This window comes from Oryzias latipes, chromosome 7, assembly GCF_002234675.1.
Source record: "Oryzias latipes chromosome 7, ASM223467v1".
Taxonomy (NCBI): domain Eukaryota; kingdom Metazoa; phylum Chordata; class Actinopteri; order Beloniformes; family Adrianichthyidae; genus Oryzias; species Oryzias latipes.
Window position 1 is genome coordinate 17,169,159 of NC_019865.2, and position 23,105 is coordinate 17,192,263.

At 39.0% G+C, this 23,105-nt stretch overlaps 1 protein-coding gene across 1 annotated transcript; it reads right to left on the reverse strand.

Annotated features, from left to right (window-relative positions):
* Positions 1–585: 585 nt before the first annotated feature.
* ift122 (intraflagellar transport 122) lies at positions 586–22,735 on the reverse strand. Its single transcript, XM_020704753.2, has 29 exons — positions 22,639–22,735; positions 21,719–21,785; positions 21,558–21,642; positions 21,386–21,464; positions 21,222–21,298; positions 21,037–21,103; positions 20,809–20,955; positions 20,075–20,150; positions 18,618–18,809; positions 18,119–18,257; positions 17,634–17,836; positions 16,758–16,895; positions 16,348–16,512; positions 15,950–16,147; positions 15,500–15,640; positions 14,920–14,973; positions 14,522–14,683; positions 12,974–13,140; positions 9,021–9,192; positions 7,838–7,940; positions 6,366–6,506; positions 5,534–5,631; positions 4,764–4,864; positions 3,250–3,415; positions 3,057–3,174; positions 2,850–2,978; positions 2,206–2,282; positions 1,917–2,081; positions 586–1,297 (listed from the first exon to the last, which is right to left on the reverse strand). Exons 1-29 carry the CDS (start codon positions 22,677–22,679, stop codon positions 1,211–1,213), a joined length of 3,555 nt encoding a protein of 1,184 aa, XP_020560412.1. The 5' UTR covers positions 22,680–22,735; the 3' UTR covers positions 586–1,210.
* Between the last annotated feature and the right edge of the window lie 370 nt (positions 22,736–23,105).

The following is a 23,105-nucleotide window of genomic DNA, read 5'->3' on the forward strand; positions in this document are numbered from 1 at the left end:
TGTGCAGCTAAGGTGGAAATGAGAGAGAAAGGGTGGAGGGATGAGTCCTTTGGAAATGAGAGGTTCTCCGAAGCCCCATGAGGAGGTGCAGCACCTTTTAATAGGCCAGTCGGATTAGGGGCATGGATGAAGCAAAGTGTTAGCAGAGATGGAATTAAGACGGACCGAGACACCTCCCACACATCAACAAACACAAGTGCACACTAAGCACCACACCGGAGAAAACTCCTGGAGAAAAATATCCGGCATGGAGAAGAGGGTTCAAAGTGGAAGAATGTAACGACGGCTAAATATATACCCCATCATTACTGTCATGTGGAGCAGGAGATAGGAGAAGCAGAGGAGGCAAAGAAATCTTTGTCATTTCAACCCTTCAGTATGGACAGCTTGCAAATGAAATTTCAAAACAATCTAACGTATTTGCATCTGTAAAAGATTAATCCCTAACCACTGCACAAAGCAGAGCTCCACTCACACCATCAAGTGTAATTAGACTCAGTGAGATGTGCCACTCATATAACTGGCACTCCGCCTTCGGCTCTTCCACAAACACAAATCCCCAGGTTTAAACTCAAGAGTGACATGCATTGTTCAAATTGTGTTTTTATTGTGAAAAACTGCAGTATAAAAAAAACATGTATGTATTCTCATGTATAAGGGATGGAACATGGAGTATAAACCTTAGGAGAGCTGCTGCAGAAGGTCATTGTTGTCATCACATGACCTTTACAATGTGCAAAGATGAGGCTCCTTTATCTTGAAATAATCTGTTGCTTGTTTGAAGTTACTACGGGTTTATTTTTTTACAAAATAATTCTTTAATTTTACAAAAGAATTGCAACACATTTCTTCAAAAAGCTTTTTGTCAGAGACAAAAAAGATTAAATGCATGAAAATAATTCTTTCATAAACAGTTTGCATTTTGATTTCATTTTTTCTATTGAGCATATGGATAACTTGAAGCAATCTGATCCCATTAATCCACTTGAACTCAGTGGTTGTTGGTGCACTTGTCTTACACTCTAAGGACTGACACAAAACGTCTGCTAATTCCGTCTTTTCGTCCTTAAATAAAAGAGTGTTGGTCTTAAAATGCAGCTCGAATATCCTCACAGCACAGTCCAGCCTCATGTGTATGCTGAAAAGATAAATACAGACACTAAAATATAACATAAAATTTAGCGAATGATCAAAGTTGCTGTAAAGGAGATCAGTGCGGTTCGTCGATGGGTCTGCGACAGTAGGGGCAGCAGTTGTGTTGAAGCACGAGAAGTTCATAATCCTCACTCTGAAACATCTATGGGAAACACAACAAAACCAAAAGACACTGAAAAAGACTGAAAAAGAACTAATCGCCAAAAGAAAATTAATTTTACAGCTGATTAAAGTCCCACTCCAGTTATCTTTTGATCTCATGTAAAAGTGTTTCCACTGGTCTTTTCATTATGATTATGTCATTTTTAACCAAAATCCAAAAACCTGTGTCGTTTTCTAGGACAGTTTCTGCAGAGTGGCAGTAGTTCATTATTAAATTCACCTCTGAGTTGTGGCGGGATTGTTGGCGTGGAGTGAGCCCTTCTCCATTTCCCATCATCCATCTGTTTATGCACTTTCCCACTAGCTTACAACCCCTCACAACCACAGCCTAACATTATAGCTGCAACAAAAATGGCGATCAATTTTAAGCTTATTTTCTTCATTTATATATATATATTTATATATATATATTTATATATATATATATATATATATATATATATATATATATATATATATATATATATATATATATATATATATATATATATATATATCATCTGTCACGAGAAAAACGCCACATGAAAATGTTAAAAACACCATTTTCATTGGAGTGGGTCTTTAAAGCTGCTCTAGTGACTTTTCTGCGAATGCTCTACCTTAAAGCAGGTAGGACACATGGTGATGCTAACATCAGGCAGCAGGGAGCGGAAGTATTCCCATCTGAGAGGCGCGGGCCAGCGCTTTATCAGGACATCCCTTCTGCTCATGGAGCGCAGCACCGAACGGCTCACCTTGACCGGGACAAAGGTAGAGCCCCCTTGCTGTCGGGACACACAGATGTACACAACATGCCCTTATGGACTCTGTTCTTTCTGCTGCTCCAGCTGGTTTGACCTGCTGGCAGAATATGAATCACCTCATCAGTCCTGTCCTTTCGCTTCTTACCTCAAAGCTTATTTTGGCTGTGAATGGATGATCTCCTTCATCGTCTAAATCGTCATTAATCTTTAAAGTCTGGAGCTCTGATCGTCACCAATTAAGGACAAATAATCAACAAAATGCACAGTTTTTATTTTTACATACGTCAACATCAAATCAAAATCACTTTTTAAGCTATTTTTCAAAGCCCTGACCCTGCCAATAGCATTATGCTCAGAACCAGCTGTACCTGTCAGTCACATCGAAGCCCTGGAAGAGCACCGCAGACCTTTGTGCCCTTGAGTATATGCTGCCTAATGCAGGTTAATCCCTCCACAAGGCTGTGTCTACGGCTCTTGGAGGGTTAGTGTCATTAAGATGGGACGGGAGAGCCTCCCTAACCCTATTAGCTCAAGAGCTAAGATGACTTAGTTCTGACAGCTTACCCACAAGCACAGAATCAAGGCCAAAGCAGACTAAACAGCCTCTTAGATCTGTCACAAGGCAGAGGAGCCACATGGTTTAATTAGAAGAAATGTGCAGTGTGTTGGGGCTTCAGCACAGCAAGGACTTAATAATTCATATAAATCATGTGCACAATCTGTTACTTTGTGTGTGTGCGCACGCGCATGTTTGTGTGTGTGTGGACGCTAAAGATGATCAAAGGATACCGCTGTTGTTCATATCCTGCTCCTGTGCTTTTCCTTGATCTGTGTGAGGAACTTCCAGGTCAATAAGAGACAGAGCCTCATCATCGCTGATACCTTCTTCTAGATAAAACTGCACCAAAGGCAGCACCTCTGCAAACAAAAAGCACTTTATAAATCAATAACATGCGCATACATAAACAAAAAAAAAATACACAAAGTGCCACTGACCATAAGATGAGGCGGAGTAAATAAAAGGCTGCTTGCAGTTGATGCACATGCTCCCCTGGTTACTCAGGAGTGGATTGTTGTTGGAGCAACGGTAGCACATCATAGCCTCAGTGAGGTCCTTACAGGAAACAGAGGATGTTTAACCTTTGGAGTACGAGCAAACGCAAGCTCATTTCATAGCTTTGTAATGCACCTCGCTGTCATGGCAGGGCTTGGCACGAATGACCATGCTGCCTCGTTCTATTGCCGCCTGGAAGCGTGAAGGGATATGGAGCTCCAGGAGTTTCTCATAGCACGACCTGGCGAGTCTATACGCACCCAGTTTCTGACTCTGCTGCGCCAACGTGTACAAGATTTTACTAACGCTTTACGTCAAGGAAAATTCATGAAGGTTAAAAATAATTCATATTTGCACAAACATATTTCACTTTTGGCCATGAGAAGAATAATGTGGTAAAACGTTTTTACTTTGTTCTTCTACTATACTTGATGTATCGGAATAGGAATAGACATGTTTTTCCAAATGTTCCAACACCACTGCAAAAAAAGCATAGCAGAGTAAATATAAAGAGGTAATACAGTTTCGGGAAATTTCCCACCCCTTCCAACATGTATTTATGTTCCTCCCCATAAATATCTGTGTGCCGACTACGGTTACAGATTGTATTCCTGAAAAATATTGAAGAAAGTACGTTCCTAATCGATCTGCGTCATTCGCTTTTTTACATACTGAAGTCATGTCTGACTGTTTCTTAAGGCAACATTTTGAAACCACAAGTACAACTTTGCTTTTTACTGCTTTGTTGACAAACCCTAGTGGTAGACTCAAATACTCAACCTTTTATGGGCATAGCTTTTTTTTGTATTGTACGAAATTATTAGGGAATGTCTCCATTTCAAAATAAAAGCCCCGTTAAAATGGCCGTCCCACCTGCACCAAGTAAAACCCTTTATAATTTTATTTGCCATCTGATGTAGGCCTGAAGTTGGGTGAGTTAACAGAAATATATCGAGCATCCAATCAAATAAACGGGGAAGTGTAAAATTTACACGTACCAATCCATTTCTTTTTGTTTCTGTTTGCTAAAAAAGACCCAACTTTTACAGATTTCCTTTTTATTGAGCCAGCTGGTTAAAAGAGCAGTTCTGAGAGCTGTCAGCCCAGGTCAATGAGCTGCAGCTGCGACAGCCCTTTACCAACACTTTTAAATCACTTAAACCTCAACACTGTTCCTCTCCATTCAATTGCTCTCCAGCTCCTCCCACACACCCCCGGCTCTGGAACCCTCGATAAACCCATGTACCTCTATTTGTGTAACTTCTTTAGCTGAGAGGTTATAAGCGACACTGTATTTAACTATTCAAAGACATTTCCAACAATGTTCTGTTAAGTCCATAAATCTTTCCTTCAAAGTTGTTGGACGAGTCCTGCTTGGCCACACAGCATCCCAGCTGCTCAGACCCATTTCCTTTTCCAGGGCTGGCTTTCCCTCCTCATACCAGCATCCAATGTGAGCAGCTAAACGAGTGTGGGTGACTGTAGGTGCACAACATGCATTTGTCTTTTCTCTTTCCTTCTCTGCTTCACTGTAATCACATTTGACAGTCTAAATTTAGCTTAATGAAGTGAGTCGAGGGCAGAAACTGTGTGGTTTCTTTCTGTGTGGTCAGTGTTGATTGGGTCTATTTTCTAAGAGGTAAGGATACACTTTAGAAATCCCCTGAAGTATTTCTTTGGTGAGGTTGTTCAGGAGGAACCTGCAGATGTTGAAGAGGGTCTCTGGAATGTCTGAAATGAAAGGCTCATCCTAAAGATAAAAAAAAGAGAGAGATTGCGATGGAATGAATAATAAATTCATTTGAATATCTGATCCAAATTTGTAAAGCTCCATACATTCTGCAGTCCATTCTAATTTATATAATCTTTTAACCCCTTCTTAAAGCAGCCTAACTCTTCCCAATGCCTTATCCCTTGTCGCAGGGACCTGAAATGAAATTTCCTAAGCCAGTCACTAAAAACGTTTCTTTCTATAGCTGAGATAGCTGTGTGTGAGGATGAGGATGAGCTCTGGTCTGGTGTTCTGCCATGCCTCTGCATTTAAACAGCAGCAGCACAATGAGTTAAAAAAACAAACTGAGAACTCTGACAGAGACCAGGTCACCTATAGGGAACTAATGGGCAGGAATGTGTTATTTGTAAGCAGGTTAGGGTTAAAGGTACGAGGAGTCTCCGAATGAGCCCGTCATCTTGTTCTACCAAACAAGTGGTTACCATGGTAACAGGGGTCAGGGAGCGAACAAGAGTCTAGAAATGGGGATATTTTCAAGCTGTTATCATCCTCCAGTGTACTGCAACCTGAAATGCATGCTTGCTTTTTCTCTTTTTAGTTAACACTAAAGTAAAAATAGTAAATATTCCTTAAAGACAGAATCATTTTGTATGATCAGGTTTGATGTGAAGGGTTTCACGCTCTCACCGTGTAACGCTGAATGGAGTGGTAGACGTGGTAAAGCTCAGCCAGATGCTGAAAACGCTTAAACTTTGTCAGCATCTCATCCCTCTGCTCTTCATAATCTGTTTCATAAAAATGGACATGACAGAAATGAAAAGAACTGCGTTTAAAGACCCACTCTGATAGAAATCTTTTTTTTGTGTGTTTTTGGCATGCTCTTGTGGCATTTTTCCGATATTGGAGGACATATTCATAAACTCAAGGTCAGTATTTCTTGATTCAAATCATTGTAAATCAGGAGCAAACGAAAAAATGACATTTGAAAAAGAGCACATTTGTTACGCACAAAAAAGCTAGGCGAGCCACAAGCTCTCTGCTCCGCTCCATCCTGGTGCATCCACTTGTAGACAACTACAAGTGTACATCTTTGTTTTCCTCGTCTGAGCTGGCATCTGACTCATAACTATATAGCTGAATAGCTATATATATATTATATATACATTTTTGTCGCACCAGTAATGTTAAGTTGGGGGTGTGAGGGTGCTATAGGATAGCGTGTGAACAGAACTCTCAACCTACAACTCAGAGGTGTATTTCTACTGGACAGCTACTTCTCCGCAAAAAGCACTGTATTTTTTGGGGTATAAGTTGCATTTTTTTCTTTTTTTAACACAGTTTGGACCAGGAATGCCACTTATACTCAGGTGCAACGTGTATGGCTGCTGCGACTTTCTATGTTTTCTGTGTCCCAGACAACAAAATACTGGGAACACTTGCAAAATAAATCAAAAGATAATCGGAGTGGGTCTTTAAAAATAAAGGCAGATCATAAAGGTGTATAGATCATACATCTCACCTCTGGCAATGTCCAAACACTGCATGGACAGCATCCAGTAATAATAGCCTGCATCACTAAACCTGTTCTCCACCACTGCATTGTGGGTAAGCTGCTCCAGGACTTTCACGGCCGAATCCTGACGCCCAGCCTTGTGAAATGCTGAAAAATTTCAAGGAAACACAAACAGTTCCTAAAAAACGGTTAATCTGAATTTCTGTTAAATTTGGAGAAAGGGGACTCTATTGATTAACTCTATTGATGTTTCACTTTGAGAGGGAAATGCCTTTACAGCAGCCCCGCTCTGGACCCTACCATGGTTTGCGCAGAAAATAATGCAGACTGCTTTACATATCAGTTGATGGCAATATTTTAATACAGAGAAACGCAAACCACAAAGCAAACACTTACTTCTCTGCTGGAATTATTAGATTATTGTTCCTAGAGTAAAATACATTTCCTCCGTGACAAAACATATATTCTACATTTTCTCACAGAAACACTGCAAATGAGACCCAGGAGTGACTTGTATAAAATGTTCACGAGCCTGATTCTTGCACATGTAATAATCAGCAGAAGCCATGTGCAAACAAATAGACCGTTCCTGAATGTCAAAACCAAAACACTTTTCAACCCTAATTAGACTTGAGCAGCGTTCTACATGCTAGTAACTGTGGGTAATTAGAAGCAGCTTTTGAGAGTGACAGCCATGACCTGCCCCCACAGCCACAGTGGGGTTCAGAATGTTTTTTGTGGCAAACATTTATTAGTAGACCTAACTGGATTGAAACCACATTAAGCCTCTGTTGGTCCCCGTGAGGGATGTGCGGGCACCCCTTCACTTTTGCAGTAAACCAACAAATAGGGTTCTGCAAGACTTTATGGTCTGAACTGTATTTAAAAGGCTTTTTAATACGAAATACATTTGTATTCCATATTGCTACAATATGTACTTATATGAACCAATGCAACAGACAAAAGGAACAAACCTAAGTTGTACTAACTTGTAAAATCAAAGGGCCTTGTCACCTGTCTTTTACGCATACCACCAATGACAGGCATGGCCAAAAGCATTTCCACTAAAATCAAGCCTTTTCAGTCATGAATTCCATGTTGAGAGAAGAAAAATGATTATGTAAAAGAGGAAATATGCTTGCTGAGATCATAATTATAAATCTATGAGCTGATTATAACTATGGTTACAGTTGGTAATCATCATCAGAGCCTCTTGTAGCTGTGGTGATTAGAGGCAAGCATGCATGTCATTCAAAAAAACAGGCAGCCTGCCTCTGTCCTGCTCTGACAAAGAGGATTATCTTCTACATATAGGAAACATGTAAAGAAACTATCTGACTCTGAGGTTCCATTATGTAAACACTAGCTGATTAGGTAAACTAGATGAAGGATTTCCTACTTGAGGAACATGCTGTAAAAAAGATGTCAGCTGCTTAGGTTGCTTGTAAGGTTGATTGATCGAAGGTGAAGTTGCTGACCTTTCTGTGCTTCCTCAAAGCGGTCGTTTTCAGCCAGCCACTGGGCGTACGGCACAAACACGTCACATTTGAACTGGGGATGCTTCTCCACCAAAGACAATGCCTGAGAGTGTCACAGGTGAGAAAACAGAAAACAGCTCGTCATGAATGCATAGGTTGTGCTGTGGAGAGAAAAAACTGCGATGGAAAGATTTGGGGGAAATTAGGTGTCAGTCAGCGTTAATTAACAGTGTTCCAACTCTTAACAAAAATACAAGACCTTCAGTAAAGCTCTTCCAACATAATCATTAATGGGTTGGAAACACGCAGGAGTTGCATGCAAGTAAACTGATGTTTGAATGACAGGATTTAAAGAGCTGATGTTGCCCTGCGGATGCACATGTGCCTGACATTGTAACTAATTAAACTCCACGTCCTGTGGCAAAATCTGGGCCAAAAACACCCTCCAATCAAACCACACAGCAGAAGTGAGTAAAAGTGTGTGCACCAGACATGAGCGCCTGAAGTCATTTAAACTACATTTTGTTATAGAGCCGAGCGGGAGCAGTAAATAGTCTCCATATGGTGGAAGCAGCAGTCTGCTGCATCCAGAAGTCCACTTCCTCCGAATACGTCAGGTTTTCCTGTGCATCCCCATTGGAGGTGGTCTTCTTCCTCCTCACAGAATGAAATAAGTCTTCTAGAAAAAAGGGCACGATTTCATTGTTCCATTTCGGGTTCTACTGTTTTGACATGCAAATCACTCATGTACATTTGTGTAACCCCCTCAGTGATTGTGTAACTCTGTGATCCACTGCAGGCTGATTAAAAGATGTGTCTTTTTTTTTTCCTGTCTGAGATGAACGATCAGTCCTGATAATGGAATTTATTTGAGCTACTTAAAAGCTTTTCTAAAACAGTACTGACTCAGTGCAGCACAGTTTACTTTGCAGTTTCTCATTCGCTAATATTTGTGCAAGTATGGAAAAATGAAAAATGGAAAAAGGAAAAACAGGATTCGTGCGGCTTTAATAAGCAAATAAAGTCGATTCTTTTTTTCTTTTTTTGCTTTCATATGTGAACACTTTACTGGAGGTCCTTGCACATCAGCACAAACCATAAAATAGTTCAATTTATTTTATGTATTTCAATACTCAAAGCCAAACAAGTTAAATGCATCATTTTGTCCTTGTGTCAAACAAACCTCTTCCCAGTTTTTGCTGTCCACATGCAGCTGGAGCAGAGCCTTCAAGTCTCCCATCTTGGAATAGATTTCTGAGGCATAGCCATGATGTTTCAGCCTCTTGAGGTGAAGTGCACATTTCGTCAGTGGTTCACGCTCAGCCTTATCCAGCTTACGAGCAATGTCGATGAGCCTGCACACGAACACAGAGGGAATTTAACAGATTGGAAGAAAATGAACCCTTAAATAACCTCAAGGCGTATCAAACTGTGCTTATGAACCCAGAGAGAGAATCAATGAGGGTCACAAGATGAATGGAATTCACGATCAAGAGTGCTGACAACATTCAGCAGCACCGTTAACCATAATGATCCACCTTACAACATGCACAGACAGAGAGAAATACAAGTCCTGATATGACCGACCGATAACAGTTTTCCTCATTTTCCAGAAAGCAGACATATTCCCAAAGTGCACATATGAGTGAGGCATGGCAAAGTAATTGTTCCATAGCGCCTTAGAACTTATTGCTTTTCTACAGAAACTGCCAGATGCTGTGTGTCAGAAACTTAATCTTGATGTTTATTGTTGGTGCCTTGTTAGTTAAACACTGGAGTCTGAAGAGGAGCCTCAGATGGTTAGTTTTACTAAAGCAGTCCTTCAATTGGTTTACGACCTGCTCATATTGCATACACCTTCTTTATGCAAAATGAATATCAATTTTGTAGCATACAATATCTACATTTGTACAACTCGATAAGATGGTTCAGATAGAAATTTGCAGCTCAAATTAAAGACAACTTTGAGAGAACTTGACAATAATTTAAGGATCCATAGAGCTGACAGTGGAAATAGGATAATGGCAGACATCAGTGACAAATTACAAGTCCGTGCTCAGAGATATTGAGATCCTTCAACCACATTTAAATTATGCACTTATCTCTCTAGAAATAGTGTCTATAAATTGTGGTGTTCGGGGGCCTGTGCCACTGGTTTCTCCTAACTGATTGGAATGTTATAAATAAGAATAGTTTGGAAAAAAGTGGTGTTATGAAAAGAATTTTGCTAATTACAGTAAAAGGATCCTGCTCATTGATTTTTAAAAAAAAGTTAGCATCATCAAGTATTTATATCTGTGTAAAAGCAGAAATTTAGCTAATTTAGGTTAAGGCGAGTGTAGAAAAAAAAACCATCCTGCATGCTGCTCTTGACAAGGTCATTTACATGGAATGTGTGTTCCGCTCTGTGTCGACACATTTTTACCTACTCACTGTAACAAGATACACTCTATAATAATACAGTTGAAGTCCCAGAAGAGCCATTCTTATTCCCATTTTTATTTATTTTGCATGTAAAAAGAAGTGTAAAACTGAGACCAAAAATAGCAACCCTATGTATCACCCATCAGTGAATTTCAAAGCAATGTCCCTGTGGTCTATAAATACTCATTTCTGTAGTCTATTGTCTGACAAAATGAAAATGCAAATAATTTCCAGCCAGTCTGTGCAGGCAGAAAAAACACATATAATAATCCCAGAGAAAGGTGACACAATGTCTCAAATGTCTCACATAAAATCCAATCTTCTGCATGACACAACACCCACTGCTTAAGGAGCAGAAGAAAAACATACTAAGAAAGTGGTGTCATTGGTGGGATCTTAAAGGAAATGGTGGAATTTTAGCATTGTAATGTTTGGCTGTCTTGTTGGCAATTTGTCACACATTGTGAGAAACAGATGAGGGATGAAACTCAGTTTATCGCTATATGTGTTAGACTTGAAATCCCTGCAACCAAGACCTTTTAAATCAAGTTAAAGTCTATCGTTTTAAAGTTAGAGGCATCATTCAGAATGGGAAAAAAAAAAAAACTCAACATACACACCTAAAGTCCAAGTAAGTCTGCAGGCAGACAAATAAACACTTGAAGGGAATAATAAAACTCTTGGACTCTATAGACTCGGGTAATCATATTATTCTCTGTTCCCAACAGGCCAAATAGAAAAAGACTGCAAAAGAGGGGCTTGTTTTGAACGGTTTCAAGGCGACAGCCTCTCCTGCCTAAAAATAACATGGCACCACCGCTCAGATTCGCAAAGTTGAATCTAAACAAACTAAAAACTTGTGAGAAAAATCCATTTGGGCAGACAAAGCCAAACCAACTGTTAGTACATAATTCCCTTTGCAGCATTTGGTGCAGCTACATTAAATGAGCTGTCATGCACAGCTGTGTTCTGCAGCTAAAGGATCTTACCCCTCTCCTCTGTTACTTAGGCAACCATAAACCCCTTGGTTTACATACATTTTTAGACTCAAATATGACTGATAGCTAAAATTTCCCATAAAATAATTGTAGGAAGAACATGGATCCAAGGCCACAAAACAAATCCACAACAGATTGGTTGAAAAGATTAAAGAGTTCTGAATCTAAAATCCTATAGAAAGCATTCATTGCACAAATGCTGCACCCATATTGGTTGATTATTCTTAATTGCATTAATCTTTACTTAGAAAAGTCAATACTACTTTATTATTAGATTTTCCTTTCTTTTTTTTAGAGAAAGAACTCTTTCGTTAATGTACGATATTTTAGTTTTTGAATTTAAATAAATAATTCATGATCTCATTCATTCATGTTTCACCTTATGATGTAAACGTTGTATTTCTCTAACAAACAAAATTGTTTTTGAAAGAAGATTGAGTTTGAGAAAACATTCAAATGTATACTTGATTAAATCATGTTAATCGTTAATCTAATCTAATTATTGGCTCGTAAATCCAAATCAAATGATTTCGTTCTTTAGTTGTGTTGTCCAGCTCTACACGAGGAACATGTTATTGGTACCTCTGTGCTAATGAAATAAGAACCAAAAATGTAAGCGGAAATTGGTCGAAAACCATCTCTGACAGAACCCATAGGACCGACTCAACTCAAAAACGGCAACTAGGTGGAAAAAATAAAAGTTTGAAGCTCAGTAGGTTCACCCATCTGCCAATCAGAAAACCACAACTCTAAATATGCACAGTATGAAACATACCATAATCTCAACTGTTGATAAATCCAACCACCCAAAGAGAAAAAAAAAAAACAATGGACAGCAAAGACATTTTTGACAGAGGTTGTGTAAACATTAACTTTTAGTGTAAAATCTGACTTTTTAACATAGAAATCAATAGGATCAGCCACCAGTGGTCTTTTGGGGAACTGCAAATTTCTAGGTTTTTCCTGTTTTGCGTCACATTTGTAGAAAACTATCAGTTTTAAAATGTTATTGGTTAAAACTAACAAATGTAATAATAATGTGTTTTTAGCAGAATATTTAGATTTAAAAACATACTAATAAAAAAGTTCTGGACAAAGATAACAGAGGAGTTCCAACAATTTTGCTGAAACAAAATAAAGAAAAAGTGCACCAAAACTCCCCAAAATGTAGATGGTTGATAACTTTATAGACCAGAAATGCTTCAGGTTATTGATCGCGGGCCTTTTTAGAAGACTTTTAAATTTGTTTATATTCTAAAAAAACTAAAACAGTTTTTATGTGGTGGATAATTTATCAGAAAATGTATTTACAAATTCAATGTGAAGGCATTTAAGTACATATTGATGTGTATTACTGCATATTTGAAAAACCCCATGAATATAAAGAAGGTTGACTTCACTTCTCCACATGCCTGTAATTTGTTTGCTCCGTTGAACTGCTCTGCTTTCCTGAATTTATATAGTTCTTAAAAAGGGAGTCAACCAGTCACCAATTAACCTCATAAATTGCCTCCAACAGTTTGGCCCGACAGAACCTCTTTATAAACTATAAACACAAATCACCAGGCAGCTTCACCCTTCATGACCTGAGGCACCCTTCAAGGCATAGAAGCTGCAGCTTCTATACATCAGGTCAGGACAAGTTCACAAAAGAATGTAAACACAACCAGCGACATAGAAAACTAAAATGCTCAATACAGCAGCAGAAACTTACATGTCCACCCAACCGTGCTCTCCAATAATGTCTATAGCTTTCATGTGTTCTCCTGCTGACAGATACATCTCAGCAGCAGCTCGGGGTTCGTTGCTGCTTTTAGCCCAATCTGCCTGTTTAGCCATCAGCATCCGGGAGCTCTTTACATCTGTTGTTCCCACAAACTCCTGTGAAGAAAGAAATAGGGCAATTGAAGAAAAAAAAAGAGATTCCTGGACAAAACGAACCCAGAGGAACATTGATTTGAGGTCAGGGATGAATAAGTTGGCGCTAAACGTATTGCTGTTTGAATGCATTTAAGAAATCACTGAGTAAGTTTGATCACATACTATTTGTCTTAGTAATAAATCATATGATCAACCTTTTAATCCATTTCTATGCATTTTTTGGCACATACTTTCAGCAATTTGGTTTCAAAATTTTTGCCACCACTGTAGGTTTGTGTAACTTTAATTGTTTGTAGGTTATAAACTTTTCAAGTCTTCATAACAGCAAACTCAGATGTTGAAAAATGCTTCAGTAGTCCAAGTTAAATTATTCAAAAAGTTGAATAGCTAGTTGTTAATGTAGTAGTCAGCTGAACAATGTCAGCTTATATTATCACATTATGCATTTTTAATCTGTCTACAGTGTGTTTTTGGAGTTTGCTGTAACTTTATGTTTAGAGGTTTTAGTTTTTTTGGGTGTGTGGTATTAAGGGCTTACAGAGGCAGCACTGACCTGCGCTCTCACCAATTTTTATCTCGTCTTTACTGATTATTTCACATCTTTCTGTTTTAGATTTGGCCTTTATTAACATAAAGCTCATTCACTTATAACAAAATGTGCTGTGTGAATGAAAACGAAATTTATGTTTATGTGTTTCTTGCAAAAACAGGAGGGTCAAGTTTTAGACAGGAAGAGGAGAGTCACACAAACTTCAGGCAGCCGAAGGCCTTTCCCTCCGGTGTCCATCTTACCTAAAACAAACAGCCTGCGAGACCAGATGGCCACACAGCCACATAAATATACAGCCGCCACATCAAACGTGGATACAGGCGGATACACTGCATGGAGAAGTACACATGAAAAAATATGCTTGTTCTAGAACACGGACTGTTGTACTTATGATCAAAACTGAATAATGAATTTGCTTAAGCTCCCTCCGACCTCCTCTTCAAAGTCCTCTCCTAAAAGCAGATGTTTGCTTTATTTTTTCTCCGTTTGTTCTCCACTTCCAGCTCTAATTATGTGTGTAAGTCACTCTGCTGATGAATAGGAGTTTGAGTGTAAAAAGTGTGGCGTCTGTATACTGATCAGATTATGTATGTAAAGATTCCAGTGACGTATGGGCAGATGAAAGACAGATGGTAAACCCGGGCTGTCCGAACACAGTACAGGGCCCCAACTTGGCATAAATGCACATAATGAAGAAAAACACATGTTCCAGCCCCATAAAACATGCAATGTTTCACAGGCCTGTCTTTTGGTATTGATTGAAATGATTTTGCGTCTGCATGCTTGTTTCCTCATTTTTCCTTTTCTTTTATTAATTGATGATTGAATCACCTTGGCGTACTCAAACATGCGTAGATCTGTGTACATGCTGAGGGCTCTGGATTCATGGCCTGTGCGTTTGTACAGCTTGGCTGCCTCATGGAATTTCCCCTGGAAGGCATAGACGTCTGCCAGGAACAGCTCATTGTCGTTCTCACCCCGCTTCTTCCTCTCCTACAAATCAGTCAATACAAACACTTGTGAGTATGGCAAAATAAACAGTCACATACATGTAAACACGTATAGCAGCTATTTATGAGGGTAAGGTGACACGGGCCAGAAAAACAGAAAATCCAGTACCGGTAATTAAAAATTTGAAGTCCACAATAAATGTACTTGGCTTTTTGATCTAAGCAGACGTCTGGTTAAAGACAAAGATCTTTTTTTTTCCCCTAAAGAGTCAGTGTTACCTCAATGCTGCTGATCAAATCCAGGTAGCGTAGGTCTCGGATTCTAATAAAAGCCTGAACGAAACACAAAAAACAACTTAAAAGAAAGGCTTCACTAAATCAAACATTTACATTGCTATATACTTTTAAAAAAAATCTTCAATGATTCATTCAAATTGTTTTCTTTTGTTTTTATTGGCTTGTATTTATTGCAACCCAAAACTGAAAGTTATAAAACCCACAACATCAAGAAGAGTTGTGAGTTTGTCTTGTTAAAGGCTGTTTGGAGTGTTCTTTGCTGCTGCACTGTGAAATAAACAGAAAGTACGCCAGCTATTTCAGTCGAGGTAATTCTGGGGCCTCCTTAGGGAGAGCGCTGTGTTTGGAGACATTTGGAAAAGGCAATGGTTGCATTTTTATAAAAAAAGTGTTGAGTGGTGGGACTCCCATGCTAGAAGATGCCTGGAGATTACATGATTCCAAAGAGGAATGTTGAGGAGTGCTTCCGACTGCTGTTGCATATTTATGTTACTTCTAAGTCCTACAGTATAAAGAATGAAGACATTGATTTGGAGTTGAACACTTTGAGTGTCTTACTGACCTTTTTTGCAGTTTCAAAATCAAGTCCTTCCAAAGCTTCTGTTGCCAAATCTCTCCAGTCGCTGTCTGTCACACCCAGACAGGCAATCTGGTAGGCCTCTTTATAGTGTTTCTTCTCAAGGTATTGATACATAGGAGCAGACTGGGAAGACATTAATAAAAAAGTAAACCAAGACAAATATTTCCCTTTTTTTGTTCAACAAATTAATAGAGAGATTTAGTCACTTAAGGCATAATTAGATAAAATATCTTAAATCTCTTAAATTTCCCAAAAACGTAAGAATGTGTTCTAATCCTGGTCAGTTATCAATCTCTGAGGAGCCCAAGAAAAATATTTTTTGTAAGAATTTGCTTGCATGCATGTTTAGAAAAATTGCCAGACTTAAAAAACCATTAAATGTGTGTTAGATTCCATCAAGAGAGCAGGTTGTGCTGACAAGATTTGACCCACCTGGGGCACTTCCACAGCGGACATAGAATACACATGGAGGCAGAATATCTTGGAGCCGTTGTAGCCCACGACAAAGCCCTGCATCTTCTGCTGGTGAACGGGGAAGTTGCTCGCCTTAATGTTGAGGTAGCCATTCCCAGAGAAGCACAGCATGTTCTCACACTGGGTGTTCCAGGCTACACTGTTAGCATTAGGCTCCTGTAGGAAAGCACACAAATAAACAATAGGAAGGTGTTTGCAAAACAAAAAACTAACATGAAATCCATTCTAACATTTGAGAATTGTAAAAAAATGATGCAAAATATGTGAATTTTTTGGTTTCACTCAGTTCATCTACACATTTCTTTGCATGCTCAAGTTGTTCTCCTCCCCCATCATTATATCTACAGCTTCCAAACCTGAAAGAGGAGCTCTTTACTGTTGATGTCATACACTAGAAGAGTGTTGTGCTCGTCAACCACGGCCAGTTTCTTGCGGTAGGCACTCATATCCAAACAGCGCACGGAAGTTGACAGCTTCAGCAGTGTGATGGGAAATGGATTGTCAACAAATATCTTCAGGATCTAGAAGAAAAAAAAACACACTATAGCATGGTTTCATGCAAAACTTGTGTGTGATGTGCGGCCGTGGTGCAGCGGTATGGCGGTCGACTCATGATCGTAACATTGCAGGTTCAATTCCCGCCTGGGCAAGACACTGAACCCCACCTTGCCTCTGGTGGGAGGTTGGCGCCAGTGTTTGGCAGCGGCGCCGCCATCAGTGTGTGAATTAGCATTTACCAAAATAACTCCCATTTGGCAATACTTACAGCCCCGTTCTTTAATCCCACAAGCAAGCCCTCCCTGCCTGGTGGACCCCCAATCACTTTAATGTAGCGAATTAGAGACTCCATCACCCATTCTTTTTCCTTGACGCTGGTGAAGGAAAGACACTGGAGTCTCTTCTCCTGCAAATACAACACTGGCTGGTCAAACATGCTCATATTCTATGTTGTTTTTTCATTAAATTATCTGTTTAAAGTTTTTATTATACACAAAAGGTTAAAAAAACATTCAGACGTATTGTTCTTTTACAGGCTGCATATGGTGGAACAATCTCAGAGAGCAGAGCCATAAACAATAATCTGATCTACTGAAAGCATTAACAGCCTGTGTGAGCACAGCCACTATATAATGTCTACAAACTGTCTGAGAGATGAAACATGAGCGGCTCCAGCAGAGACCTGAAGCACCTCTGTCACCGACAAAAGCTGCCGCTCCTTGCTGACAGCCTCTGTCAGCCACTTAACACCAAGAAGAACCCTAAAAAGTATCCATTTTTGGCTCCTCCCTCTTATTGAAACGGTCTTACTCTCTGTGGTAAGAAGAGACACGAGAAAGTGGACCATCTGGGCACACAGCGATCGAATCGCAGTGTCGCTGGGTATTTAATGACTAAAACTGATTTGCTCTGCATTCATCTGATGGTGCAGCAGTATCAGACTTCTGCACAATAAAATGTCAATCAGATTAATTTACCTGTCTCACCAAGTAACATGATTCAAGAACTATAATTGAGAAGCCTTACCATTTCAAAATAAAATATACTGAAAAATAAAAACACAAGCTCTAATAACGACAAAAACAGGTTCTTACTTTACTTTTTGACTGAATACAAAATAAAAATAATACAGGCCACTTCTGACCTGACACAGAATGATGTGCTGGGAGCACACAACCAGCAAGTTGCACTCAAACTTCTGACAAATTTTCTCCTTGCTGTGGTAGTGCATGTCAGAGGAGTCATCGGAGCGGAGCTCATAGATGAGGATCCTCTCAGGTAGCTGGATGGCAAGGCGACTTCTGTAGATGGCGATCTTCTTCACCAACTCACGACATCGAATTCTCACTAATCAAAAAATAAAATGCACGTTATACATCAACGGGAAAGCAGGAGGTTTGACTGTATAAACTAGTATTGTTCACCCAAATAAAAAACTTCCTTATTTTGGGGGAAGTTCAAATCATGTTTTTTTTTTTATGATTGGATGCTTCATAAGATTTTGATGCAAGTTTTTTTTTCCAAAACTGTAATTTAGATGTTTTTCAGTTTTTTTGATGAGATCATGTCACTGTGAAATTATACTAACACAGGTATATGGCAAAGACTCCTAATCTCAAAAAAACACACCCTTTTGCTCTGTGATCAGGTGCTGGACGATGACGTCAGTCATACTGTCCCTATAAGCGTAGCGATCCTTGTAGAGGCCGTGAACTGTACTGAAAGTAAGTTGATAGCAAGCAATGGTCCCATCCTGGCAGCCCAGCACCTAGATAAAAAGACAACAATGTAGCGGTACATCTTATTAACACCTCTAAGAAAAGACTGAGGGAGTGAGAAAATGTTCCTGTTGTCAGAGGATGTACACAGCAGAGGTAAAAAAGAAAAATAAATCTGCTAGAATCCAATTCTAGCTTGCATGTCTCATCATTGTCAGTGAGAAGAAAAGCAGCTGAAGTGTTAATATGGAAAGAAAAGTACTTGAGCACGAAAGGGATGCTGTGTTGTCACATCAGAAAAAAGGCTGCATTTTTCTGTGTAGCATTTCACTGATGTCTCTTTTCTCACTATAATATGAGGGGGTGAAAGGGCTTTTACAAGCATATGGTTTCACAAGCTGTGAACCTACCACACAGTTGGACTCGGGCTTAACTCGGCATGTCCACACCCAGGAATTCTGTTCTCCAATGGTTCCCAATCGCATTCCGTCTTTGGTGTAGAGCGACACCTGCTTATCCGAGCCGCCCATCACGATGTACTCCCCCTTGGAGAAGTAGCTGACACAACACGGGTCATAATTCAAAGTCCTGTCTGCTCCGATCTAAGGACGACAAAGAGAACATCAGACTCAAAAAAAAAAACTTTATTGCTCAGAGACTTCAGACAACACCTAATAATTTCCGAGTACACAAACTTCAAAGTGTTCATTACATTCCCGCATCCCTTTGAGCCGGATAGAAAAAAAAAGACTTTTTTAGTTTAAATAGTCTCTATTGTATGAGAGTTCAAAGTCCTTTTGATCAGCATCAAATTAAGTCACTCAGTTGTCTGGTTTTCTTCACTAGGAAAAAAAAGAAGCTTCCACAATAATTCCTGCATGTTTTCTGTCACTCTAAACAATGTCTGCTGTTGTTTCTTTCAGAAATTTCATTTAAATCAATAATACTGACTACAAAACATGAGTCTGAGACATAAAAATGAAATAATGAGTAAGGGGAGGCGGTGCATTAAAGGCAAAGCAGTATCACTTACTGTTGTAGTGTAAACAGTAGTGTGTAGAGTAATTGTAGGCCAATTATGACCATAAACACAGTCCCTAGCTCAATTAAGTTTCCAAAAATATACATTTCAAAAAACTCTCTTATAAGCCACATCCGCTCTATTAAATAAATCAAAAAAAAAAGATATACTGCAGATATCTATGTTGAAGAATTAGATATTTGCTGCATGTGCAGGATGATATTGTACTGAAATGTACATGTATGTACCTGAACAGTTTCTTTCCGAACAGGGCCTTTTAACACTGCAGCAACTTTGCTGATTAAAACTGAACAGAACCAAGAGAAAACAACCAGTATTTATTTACCTTAATTTCTCCTGTGTTTAAAACAACAAGTGACTCTAGTTACCAGTTAGTGATTTGTCGTGCGTGTTCTTTCTGCTAAAGAAAAAGTAGTGTAGTCTATTCTTTTTTGCCAATCTTAATTTTGATTCTAATTCCAGTTAGAGCACCTCTAGCGGTGAAAGAACCATGCGGCACCTTCGTATAAGCCGCATGGTTCAAAACCTAGGAAAGAAGTAGCAGTTTATAGTCCAGAAGACACGATGTTTAATTGTTTTGCAGGTAGTATCACACTTTGTAAATGATGGGCCTGTCATTTATTCATGCACTGGATCTGCAGAATGCTTTTCAAAATCTTTCAGAGTGCATGGAAATGGGCTGTTATTGGCAGATTGTAATGACAGGATTGCAAATACAGCATGGAAAATGCCACAGTCATTTCAGTTCCCGTGCTAAAAGGTAAGGAGAGAGTTTTAAAGTAATGGTTTCTAATTACAAACAATTTTTTTGTTTTTGTTGTTCACCTGCTTTCCACTGAGCTGGTAGAAGGAGAGCTTTTGACCCCAGTCTGCTACAGCCAAAATGTCATTGTGTTCATCCCTGTGAAACAAGAAGACTTTAGCCATTAGTGCTCCTGACAACCTCCAGTGCCGTCGGACGCTCAGGACGGCCAGCAAAACAACAGCAGAGAAAAGCGCCGACACCAAAACTAATTTAGGCAGCACACTGCCTTCCTCCCATCCAGCAGAATTACAGCATATCTGACTTAAGCTGTAGCAGATTCAATATTTTTTTAGCCTGATCAGTTTTCATTTCATGAAATACATTATACAAAACATTTATGTGCCAAATTACTATGTCTAACTGCTATTTACCAGTCAAAGAATATTTTTTCTCTAACTAGCTTCATGCTCTGACCTTTACACGATGACTGATAAAAAAACAAATAAACTCAGTGCCTTTATTTCAATTGCATTTCTTCACTATCATGTTTGCCACCTCCACGCCTCATGTTTAATCCGAATGCCTGTTAATAATACTATAGTTTCTAAAGGAGGTCTTCTGAGTTTGGCTGTGAGAGGCACCACTGAGTTATGAAAAACTGGATCTGGAGAATCATCCCTCCTTCAGTGCTCGCGTATCAAGCACTGCCATCTGCTGGCCACATGCAAATAACTAGAAACACTGATTGTGTGTAAACACCTCTAAATGTGCTTGTGTTCTTTAAATGAATGTTGTAACAGACAAAAGGACCAACTTGGAGGGATTCCAAGCAATAGACCAAATAGGCGAAGAGGAGCCTCCTGGACGTTCTATCTTGACCTTCTCCTCCCCGTTTTTGTTCCGTATGCTCACCACACCATTCATCATCCCAAGGGCAAGGTATTGTCCATCATTTGTCCAGCTGGAAAACATATCAAAAGCTGGCTGAGACCCTGACGTACAACACAAAAATGTCTCTGTGACAGCCTAAGTATCTACTTACCCACAACATGTTATTTTGCTGCTCACTTTGTGTTTATTTACAGATTTCTGCTCAGGAGACCAAAGACCTTCAAACAAATGCAAATATGTTTATAAAGCAGGCGGACTTTAAGTCTGCCTGACTATTATTAGTTACATACTTGATATGCTGAAGATTTTTTACATCTGGGGTAAACTTAAACTCACCGAAGTCACCAGAAGAGCAAGAGGCAAGTTGGTGAGTGACTGGATTATATGAAACACACTGGATAGAATCATTGTGTCTAAAGATGAACAAAACAAAGACAGAAAATAGAGGGTTCCATGTTTTACTTCATACACTGAAAGTACTATATGCAAAATATACTTACGTGTATTTCAAAATACCCTCTAGCTTGGAGGTCCATATTATTATGCTTTTGTCAGCTGACCCTGAAGCAAACCGTTTACCTGGAGGAGAATGCAGTTTAAAGTAAAAATAATGAAATGATGAACCAACAAAGAATGGGAACTTTTCACAATAACAACAAACCAGCTCCATACCATCCTTTGCATAGGCCACACAGTACACAATGTCTTTGTGTCCCTTTAACGGCTGGATATTAGCACCGTCTGCAGCGTCATAAACCTAGGAAATAAAAGTATAGTTTGCAAGGACAGTGGACTTTCTTTTTTTAAACTTCTCAGATCAAAAAAGGTCTCACCAACACACGGAGCCCTGCTGCTACTATGAGCTGGCTTCCATCTGGTTTGAAAGCAACATCATAAACACTGTGAACGATCAAACAGTAATAGATGTTGAAGGCAGCCTTGTTCACTCAAAAATAGGATGCACGGAATAGTTTTATACTTTCCCAGTTCCACAGAACTGTGACCTAAATGTGTGTCAGTGTGAAGGTGAAAACGTTATATAGTGCGTGTGTGTCTTTACACTCTTGATTGAACCTTGAAGGAGAGGAGAAATTCTCAGCATATCAGCAAAAACAGGCACAAGACAAAAGGAGAGTTAAAAAAAGGTAACTGCAATATCTTTAAGCTAGGACAGGGGTCTGCAACCTTTAACACTAAAAGAGCCATTTGAACCAGTTTCTCACAGAAAAATACCCAGTGAGAACAGCCAAGTCTCACATCACTGTTAGGAAAAATACTTTTTATGTTTCTCTGACCATTAAGGTACTTTATTTATAAAATGCAGTAATTAAACTATACTAGTATTATATCTTTCTATATGAATTAATTTTAACTTACTTTACTTTTAACAGCAATACATCGTTCCTTTCAAAGTAAAATACAACCCTTGTCAGAGAAGATTCTCCTGCTACAGCAGATTTACTTTACTATAATTATAATGCAATTAGAACCTTTAAGTACTTTGCCTGCAACTACAAACTGTTGTACAGCAAAAGATAAGAATGTGTTCTTCAAAATTACTCTAATAAAAAACAGTTCTGACAATAGATAAAACATTTTTACCATTATTTTTGCTTAGTGATTTAACGTGTGCATTTTTGGAGGAACGGTACAGCACATGATTTAATGTAATGTCTGCAGAGGTTAAAAAAACAAATAAATAAAGAAAGAAAGAACAGTTGATGTTACTAAAATAAGATTATGTCTCACAAACCTCAAAGCATTAGTGTGAAAACTGGGACAAAAGTGCCACATGTGGGTCCAGAGCCTCAGCTTGCAGACCCCTGAGCTAGTACTAGAAACATGCTTTTTTTTTTTGAAGACAATGCAATTCATTCAAATAATCACAATTTTGTTCCATGAAGCCGTTTTTGTTGTTTTTTATTGTAACTTCAAAAACAAACCACAGACTAAGTTGGGGAGGCGACTTTTATTCTTCTGTTACACCAAATCGTCAGATTTAACATCGACAGATTATTATCATGCCAAATGAATTAAATCATATTGGACAACGTTAGCATAATTGGCTATTTCAACAAAAATATACCACAGCATGATCTCTTACCAAGCCAATTTCATGTTAATATTAGCTTAAGCCAAGAACTTTTTAATAACCCGAATTTTCAAACTCCCTCTCTTCAAACCAATACTAAATTGCACATTGTTTGATGGTGTTAGCAG

Excerpts from the sequence above, each read along its gene's own strand:
- ift122 (XM_020704753.2), bottom strand. The coding sequence starts at position 22,679 with ATGTGGCACTTTTGTCCCAGTTTTCACACTAATGCTTTGAG. Across the intron at positions 2,082-2,205 it reads CAGCCAAAATAAGCTTTGAG|CAAGGGGGCTCTACCTTTGT; the intron begins GTAAGAAGCGAA and ends GTGTCCCGACAG. Across the intron at positions 1,298-1,916 it reads TGTGTCCTACCTGCTTTAAG|ATGTTTCAGAGTGAGGATTA; the intron begins GTAGAGCATTCG and ends TGTTTCCCATAG.